Source organism: Melozone crissalis, unplaced genomic scaffold (genome assembly GCF_028551555.1).
Source record: "Melozone crissalis strain CALT ecotype California unplaced genomic scaffold, PUWL_Pcris_2 ptg000106l_1, whole genome shotgun sequence".
NCBI lineage: Eukaryota > Metazoa > Chordata > Aves > Passeriformes > Passerellidae > Melozone > Melozone crissalis.
This window is the reverse complement of record NW_026535883.1, coordinates 4,241,511-4,250,096: the sequence shown is the minus strand read 5'-3', so window position 1 is coordinate 4,250,096 and position 8,586 is coordinate 4,241,511. Positions and strand designations below refer to the sequence as shown.

The following is an 8,586-nucleotide window of genomic DNA, read 5'->3' as shown; positions in this document are numbered from 1 at the left end:
CACTGGCTTATCAGGCTAACAGGAGGGCAGGCAGGAGTGCTTGGGATGGAACTGAAGCAGCAGCTTTGCTGCTTTGTCATTGCTGGTGCTGGAGTACAGGACTGAAAGAACTGGGATTTGTTTCTCAGGATGACAGCCAGAAAAATACCAGAATTTCTGAACAAAACCTTTGGATTGATGCACAGGAAATTCTGCCTGAATATAAGGAAGAACTTTACTGTGCAGTGACTGAGACCTGGAGTGGATTGTCCAGAGAGGCTGTGGAGTCTCCCTCACTGGGGATATTCCAGAACTGGCTGGGTGCAATCAGTGCCCTGTGCTCTGGTTGACCCTGCTTGAGCAGGAAGGTGGGACCAGATGAGCCACTGTGCTCCCTTCCAGCCTGCCCCATTCTGTGGTTCTGTGACTCCCTAATAATGGTGAGATGAATGTTTTCCAAGCTGGAAGCACACCCCAAATGCACACAGCCACAACTGAACTACAGTACAATCAGAAAAAACAAGTGCAAGCCAAGAAAACACCCAAACTGTGTTCAGTGAGAAAATGGCACATTGGAGACACTGGCTGCAGACTAGAAGAAATCCTGGGTATTTATTCAAAGAGCCACATTTTCTACATTAACTCAATTACTAGATATTACTAAATCAAAGCCAGCTTTGTTTTATCTACTCATGGCTGCATTTAATACTGCATTTTTGACCCTTGATTGCCAAAGGTGAACCTAGTGACAAACAGCACTAGTCTCCTTCTCTATGAAATCTGGAAGGCTTTAGGTTTAAAAATAAATGTTCAAACATTTTGCATTATTGAAGAGAACACTGTATTTCCATTGAGATGTAAAGTGGGCAGAGTGCACATTCCCATGGAAAATGACCCAGTCTGCCACATCAGCACTGAGATTGTCACAGGACAAGTAGCTCACCTTGGTCCTATGGAATATCCTGAGACCTTTGAGCATTGCAGAACAAACCAGGCGTTTGATTTTCTGAGAACAGGACTGCATTTCAATCATGATCTTACTTCAAGAGTTGAGTGGAGAGGTCAGGCAGTCTCTGGGAAGTAAGAGAAACACAAACCCTTCCACTTTTTGTGCAAAGCAGATTTGGAATCAGGCAAACTGCTTTTATCTTTTTTAATACCTAGCACTACAGGTTTGGTTTGCTGACATATCAAACTAATGAGAGGTAGTTCTTGATCTGTGTGCAAATTAACAACAAAAATTCACAAATAATTTTATAGATGTTTAGCCACAGAACTTATTCAGTGCATTGATCAACCTGCTCTTGTTTTTTAGCAATAGAAACCATCTCCATTATCAAACAGACAGTATTATGTTCTATTTGCTTGGTAGAATGTTTTTTATTCCTGTTTTCTGGTTCAGAAAGCTGATGCTGGCTGGTAGCTGAAGTATTGCTGGGACAGTTTTATCCCGTGGATAATATAAATTTCATGTAGTCTGACAATCAAATAGTATCCTCAAGTCATGGCTGTTCCCAACCAGTAAGGACTGGATTTGGAGCAACAAGCTATGCATGTGATCCTACTACCCTGTGGAATGAGAATTCAGCTTGACTGCTCTTCTCTGTGAATACTGAAGGTTTTAAAAAGAAGTAACTCCACACAGCCTTCTGATTTGTTCATATGTAAGCCAGAATACCAGTGACCAGGGTGCCTGTGAAAGCAAACACTGAAGTTAGAGGCTTAAAACAAAAGTAACCCAAGAAAGAAGCCCATTAAACTGTCTCTTCTTAAAAATCATATTTTTAAGTTCAGTCTCATGTTGCTCAGGTTCCCAGAGAGGTTCCCAAGCCTCTGTCTGCTCAGAGAGGCAGAACTCCCCACCTCTGAACTCCCCACCCCTGAACTCCCCACCCCTGGAAGTGTTCAAGGCCAGGTTGGACAGGGCTCTGAGCAAATGGAAGGTGTCCCTGCCCATGGCAGAGGGTTTGGAATGAGATGATCTTTAAAGTCTCTTGAACCCAAACCAATTCTATGATTATGTCTTTCATACAAAAATTGTAATAGTACATAGGGTTAGGGCTGCATCCACACTCCTCACATTTTAATGCCAATTGTTCTTGTAAAGAGAGTTAAAAAGCACGTACCATTCGCATCCAGGTTGGTATAAAGCCTTTGTACAGAGACATTAACCCTTCACCCTGCACAGTCTGAATCAAGCAGTCCATGGAAGATTTATAGAGCAGACCTCTAGCAACGTGCAAGGAGAACAAACAGTGTTAGGATTACACATACACAATTAAAAAAATAAGACATCCCCCTCATAAAAATAATTTGTGGTGAGATTTTTCTACAAGCCAGAGTGCTTTTGTGAGCTCCTTGGAGTAGGTGGCCATCACAACAACACCCCCCAGACATTTACTAAATCAGTAAAATCATCTGATTAGAATGATGAAGAGCAAATTCTCAACTTAGCACTTCACTCCCAGTGAAATCAGTCAGCCCCATGGTTTCAATGTGCTGCTGAGAAGGTGGTCTGTGAAGTGTCCATACCTTCCCTGCTTATCTCTTGGCTGGTTCATTATCCGGGTTTTGACCACATCAGCAGGAGTTCCCAGCACAGCTGCTACCAGCCCAGAGCAGACACTGCCAACAGCAACAGATACTTAAGGAAGAAACCAAGATGTATCATAAAAATTTCAGCATTGTGATTCCAGTTCTTATAATAAAGATATATTAAAACAGTTATCATCAAATCATGAGTAATAACTCATAAGATAAACTCGATTTGGGAGGCTTACTAATACTGCTCTTGCTCACATGTCCTCCCAGTGCCAGCTGCCCTCACCTCTGTGTGCAGTTCTGAGTCAGGGATGAAGGACCCACAATAGGCAATTCATAATAGTGTTTATATAAAGCAGATTTTTTCATCACTTAAGAGAGTAAAAGAGGATGTTCTGCAGAAGTTGTATCACTGTGCTCCCACAGATTAGAGCAAAGGTGTTTAAATGTACCAACAAGGCACTTCTAGTGACGGCAGTTTTGTAGCAATGGTTGCATCCTTTCTCTTGTGCCTTCTATAAAGTGATGTTCTCTAAGGAAAAAATAATTCTAAAGTTGCATTTCATCAGCAGTATCAAAATCAAAGAATGGGGTCTTCTGCTGGCACAGAGAGGCAGATGAAGACAGCAAGGCTGGAAATGCTCCACAGTGGAAAAGGGGTAATTGGAGAATATGGCACCTGCTGACACTGTGAGTCACACTGTTGTCCACAAGTGTCGTGTTCAGAAGCAAGAAGTGTTTCACTGTGTCGTAAGTCGTCAGATCTGTAAAGAGGATAATGAGAAAAATCAGCACTGTCAGGAGTGAATGGTCTGTGCTGTTCACAGCACAGGATGTTCATTTCCACTGAGGCGCCTGCCTTTGGCACAGCTGGCACTCTGCCCCCGTTTTTAATGAGGGCTGTGGCACCCCAGTCCTGTCTTTAGACCTGTGAGTACATTCTCCTTCCTGCTCCCATCTGCTCTGATTTACCTTGCAGATGATGCTGAGCTGTATCTGGGTGACCCTCACCAGCCCTGTTGCTGGCTCAGCTTCCTGGCTTGGTCTCACACCTGCCTCATGACCACACACTTCCCTACGGATCTGGATCTTGGTGAGCCTGGCTGCCTTTACTGGCTCTGCCCTGCTCACCTCACTTGGGCACAAAGCTGGTGAAGTCCCTGCTTTGCTGGCCATGGGACCCATTCAGCTTCTGGCTCACTTTACCTTAAATTCAGGTAAAAACTGTTACTTTTAAGCCATTTGATTTCCACAGGACCAAAACACAGGTGCACGAGGCAGAGGTCACTTGCAGGGTGCTCCAAACAGGGCCCTAAGACAAAGGGAGCAGCTGAGCTCCTTTTTCTTAAAGATTTGGTGGGGCCTTAAATGCTGCATGCTAAGTTATTCCATTTACCTCCCATATTCACCAGAGCAGCTCTCTGGACATTTGGTACCCATCCAGCCCAAAGTCCCCTTACTCCTCCTTCAGACAGGATCTTCAGAAATGCGTGGTGCACACCCCGAAACCTGAAATCAAGATGAAACCTGGGGGTAGACAGCCCAGTGAAATCTTTGCATGGAATTTATACCTGCAAGGATCCATTTTTGGATCTGTCTTTGACTTTCATGCCACAATATTTTACCAGAGATACCAGTTGCCTTGCAAAGCAGTGATCTGGTCCCTAACAGCAGACAAGCCTTAGATCCCACACTGGGTTACAATACAACATGTATGTGACACCAAATGATGGCAGCAGTTTGGCATGCAAAGAGCAGCATGTCCTGCTATTTGCAGAAGAGTCTCAAGCCCTGCTGTGTGCCAGCCTTCCTTGTGCCTGTGCATCCTGCACGAGCCATTTCACTCGTGCTTTCTTCCATCTTCAGAAAGCGTCCTTCCTTCCCCATGGTGCAGTGCTGGCATGGACGTGCTGCAGCACGGAGGATGGGTTTGTGGTCCCTGGGACCAATAAATCAGAATAAAGAAGATGAGTACAAATGGAACAAGGAGGAGGTCTTGAATCCCTCCTCCTTTAACTGCCCAGAGCCATTGGGTGCTCTCCCTGTAAAAGGGCACAGAGCAGCTGGGGAGAAGGAGTGGCAGAAAACACAGAGCAACACACCCTGGGCCAAAGAGTGATCAGTAACAGGGGGAGAAACACCAGCTCAGAGAGGAACCAACCGTAATGGCTTTCCTTCCAACTTCCTTTTCCCCTCCATCTGCATCTGCACCTTCACCAGATCAGTTGGGCTGGCAAAAAACTGTCCAATGGCACCTGCAGATACGCCTCCAACCACAGCTTTCCTGCCAAATGGAGAGAAATTGTGCTCCAGAATACACTGAAAATCCTCACAGGTCACAGGGCTCAAGCTGAAGAGTTCAGCAACACAACCCAGGTGGAACAAGTGTAAATGGTTATTCCATATATGAACAGCCAAAGCAAAGGTAATAATTGTGGTGGCTACAGGTTGTTAAAGTAATCAGTAATATTTCTGTCAATTTTCAAAAAGGGTTAAAACTTATCTGGGGGAAAAGGAAATGAAAACAAGGTTACATTTTGCTCTTTGCTTGAGGTTTAAAGCAGGATGGCAAAGTACAAGAGTAAAGGATGATGTTCCATGTACTGTAACTGAATGCCCACCTGAAATTCCAAACTGCTGCTGATATATAAAAACTTTTCTTTCTCTCCCACTGCTACTAGATGAACTGTGTTAATTTTATGGGTCTATTTTAGTAAAATCAGAAATTTCAGTATTATCCATAGGTCCCCCTTCCTGCAGCATTGGGCATGACAAGTATTTTGCAGTAGATTTTATCAATCCCATTCTAAAATCAGATACATTTTGGACCCAAGATATGGCTGTAGGTCTCCCACAGTAAGGACAATCCCCAAGCAAGCAATAAATATGCAAGAATATACAACATTACCAGAGAGGAAAGCTTTCACCCTCTGCCCTGCCAAGCACGGAGTCACGGAGATGTTCGTAAGTAACCATCCGGACACCAGTGTACACTGTGGAAAACAAAAGCAGGAGACAGTTCTTGGGTCTGCATTTCTGGAGGTCAAAATGAGAGAGAGACCAAGACCTTGGTTTATGGCACTCCAGAGCTTGCCTGGGTCAACTGGTCACTGCTCTCATGTTTGTGATCTGAATGGGGAAAGTGAGGGGTTTGCCTGGTGTCAGAGGGAGAGCCAGGGCATCTTAGCATCAAAAAGTCTCTCTGGCTGAGCCACAGGTCTGCCAGGAGGCAGCACAGCTCTGCCTGCACCCTAAGGAGATGGGACTGCATTGCCTCATTCTGGGCTGATGCCAAGCAAAAAACCTCCACAAGTACTTTTGAGGTTTGTTGTTGTCACCGTATTTCAAACTAAAGCACAGAAAGCTGTTACTTGTGGCAAACCGCTGATGCATTTCTTTTAAGCAATTGTATTTTTCCCTTGTGCTTCCAACCTCATTTTTCCCATCCTTTTCCTAATATGTCTCCACTTCCCCCACATATGAGACATTTATTCTGAGAACTCTGAGTGTCTGGACTTCCTGAACAAGACCTTCATGCAAAGATGACAGAGAACTTATATTTTGTTTTCCCAGAAGCCAGAATAAGGCCATGAAGGACTGGAAAAGGGAAGGAAGAGAAGCTATTGATCTGAAATCTCGTATATTTCAAAGTGGGATTGCAGGGCTAGACTGAAAACTCCTCACAGATTTATTTGAAGTACAAGAAAACACGACAAGCTCACTCCAAAAGGCTTGGCCACAGCAGGCAGGATCCATCGTGTCCCATCACGAGCAGATATTCACCTATGTGGCGGTAGACGGCCGGCGTGGCTCCTTGCCAGAGCTTCCACACCCCCTCCTCCTGTGCAATTCCAGCCGCCGTGCGCAGCATCCCGCGGTACGGGACCGCCGGCCCGGCCGCAGCTTCACCTTGGACCTGCAGCCGGGTTTTCGTGAGATCCAGAGGAAATGTCACTGGGAACAAAGGGCCGGGAACACACGTGAATAGGAGTGCGGCTGCAGGGAGAGCTCCCGTGCCGGGAACAGCCTCACCACAACGCCCTGCCAGCGCCCGAGGGGCTGGGCAGGCACCAGCAGGGAGCAGGGGCTGTACCCAACAGGGTCCAGGAGATCCCTGGAGAAAAGGAGAATTCTCATCCAGGTCTGTTAAAAGTGGCGCTAGGCACAAGTAGCTAAATGACATTCCTGTCATACACACTGTCTTTCTCCCATATTTAGTTTTGCAGATTTGTTATGCAAATATGTGTACCTTCTGAGGGACTCAGGATTAAAAACCCCTTCTAGTTACTCCCCCTGAATACAGACCAGTCATATCTCTCCATTGATCATGTGGTCTTTCCAATTCTGTCCAGCCACTGTCTAGCACAGTGGCAGCACATGTTATGGTCAGGAACAACTCCACAGAGGTCATCATAATGCTGACATACATTCAGGCTCCCCTACAAGCTTACATACATATCTGTCCTACAAACCACGCTAAAACGTGCTTGCTTTCATTATACAGGCACAGGAATAATGTCTAGCCTGTTATTTCTCTCATTGAAATAACTGGTGGCCAGTGAAGGAGATCCAAGGTGATCTCAGCTTGCCAGGGCAGCTCCTGAAACAATATGGATACATATCTGTGGCCCTCATTTCAGTTCCAGGCCAGGAGTGCCTGGTGACGGACCTTCCCAGCCTGTGGGGAAGGAGCAGGGCTTGTCTTTGTTTGATACCTCTGAGACACACCAGGGTCCTTCCAAAGCAGGATCAGGTGCCAGGGGAAAGCACTCACTGCTCAAAGCCTCAGCAGATTTATTGTCTATTTGTGCATTAAGTTTGGTATTCATGTTTAAAGATTAGCAAAGATTGAGAAGTTACAAATCCTTAGAGCAATGTAACTGACTTGCCTGTAGGAGCCTGTAGAAATTATAAAGAACATGCTGAAAAATATTCAAAATAAGTTACTTGGTCACAAAGCAGTGCTTTCACCAAACCATTTTCCAACTCCATTTTTATAAGCATCTCCACTGTGACCAGAAACATAAGAGTTGATTTTTCTTTGATTAACCTTCATTGACTATAAAAAGGAAATTCCTGAAGGAACAAGGCCTTGCTAGTAACTTAGGCAACAGATCTGCCTGCCTCTTCAGGCTTTCTCTGGAAACCCAGCCAGCGCAAAGCTTAAATTAGTCACAACTGCACCGAGTTAATAATGACTGCAGCCCTTCGGTCTCCGAGGCAAAGATTTCATCCTGGAAAACCCTCCCTCCAGCCACGGTCAGGTGGCATAAAACACTTAGATTATGGAAAAGCCACGACTAGCACAGTGAAATGCAGATTTGCTGGAGCAGAACACTGAGGAATGAGGCATCCGGGGACTGATGTTCCCCCTGCCCCCCGTAAGTTAATCTGACCCCCCTTCCCTCTCGGAAAACCACGGTGAGTTGTACCTAGTTCTGCCACAGCCGCTGCACAGGCTGACAGAGCGAATTTGCTGGCTCGGGGCCATCTCTCTGGAAAAGATAAGCTGCTCTCTTCTTCTGCAGGTGACATCTAGCATCTCACATGAACCGAGGGCACCCAGCCACCCTGCCCGGCTGTGTCCGCAGCAGGAGCGGGCCCTAGCGCAGGTCAGCTCGGGGTGGTTTGGGAGACAAGCTGCGGAAGGTCATGGTTCTCCAGCGCCAGCACCGGGAACTGCAGCAGCCCGAGCGGCTCCGCAGAGCTGCCAGGTCCTCCTGCAGTGACACAAGAGACTCCGGCGCAACAGGCTCCTGGGAAATGTAGTCTGTCACCAAGGCTGCTCTGTGCCTGGAAACCGGCGCTGCACGTACAGACACACGCACGGATTTATCCATTATCTAGATTAGAAAGAGTAATTAAAGTTCTCATTAATGAGGCTGAAGATTACGCGTGGGGTCTCTCTGCTTTGCGGGATGCAGTCATTGGCAGCACTGCCTGGGCAGCCCCAAACTCTGTGTCAAGCAGCTGCAGCCGGGAGGGATTAATTGATCCAGATCTGCTTTGGTAAGAGCTGCATTAGCAACAGCTACGTGCCGAGCTGGGGCTATGGATTAGGCACGC

At 46.3% G+C, this 8,586-nt stretch overlaps 1 protein-coding gene across 2 annotated transcripts; it reads right to left on the bottom strand.

Annotated features, from left to right (window-relative positions):
• Window positions 1-792: 792 nt before the first annotated feature.
• On the bottom strand, window positions 793-8,055 carry SLC25A27 (solute carrier family 25 member 27). Of its 2 annotated transcripts, XM_054291716.1 has the most exons (9): window positions 7,953-8,055; window positions 6,304-6,474; window positions 5,429-5,513; window positions 4,682-4,804; window positions 3,917-4,029; window positions 3,200-3,284; window positions 2,512-2,604; window positions 2,106-2,208; window positions 793-1,672 (listed from the first exon to the last, which is right to left on the bottom strand). In XM_054291716.1, the coding sequence occupies exons 1-9, from the start codon at window positions 8,053-8,055 to the stop codon at window positions 1,601-1,603; spliced, it is 948 nt and encodes a 315-aa protein (XP_054147691.1). In that variant the 3' UTR covers window positions 793-1,600. The 2 variants fall into 2 exon arrangements, with proteins under 2 accessions (XP_054147691.1, XP_054147692.1); XM_054291717.1 differs by lacking the exon at window positions 793-1,672 and having other exon boundaries at window positions 2,121-2,208; window positions 2,512-2,623.
• Between the last annotated feature and the right edge of the window lie 531 nt (window positions 8,056-8,586).

Coding starts and splice junctions, on each gene's coding strand:
- SLC25A27 (XM_054291716.1), bottom strand. CDS start 8,055: ATGTCACCTGCAGAAGAAGAGAGCAGCTTATCTTTTCCAGAGAGATGG. Junction 6,475..7,952: donor AGCGGCTGTGGCAGAACTAG/GTACAACTCACC, acceptor CTTTGTTCCCAG/TGACATTTCCTCTGGATCTC. Junction 3,285..3,916: donor TGCTCTGGTGAATATGGGAG/GTAAATGGAATA, acceptor TCCTCTTTACAG/ATCTGACGACTTACGACACA.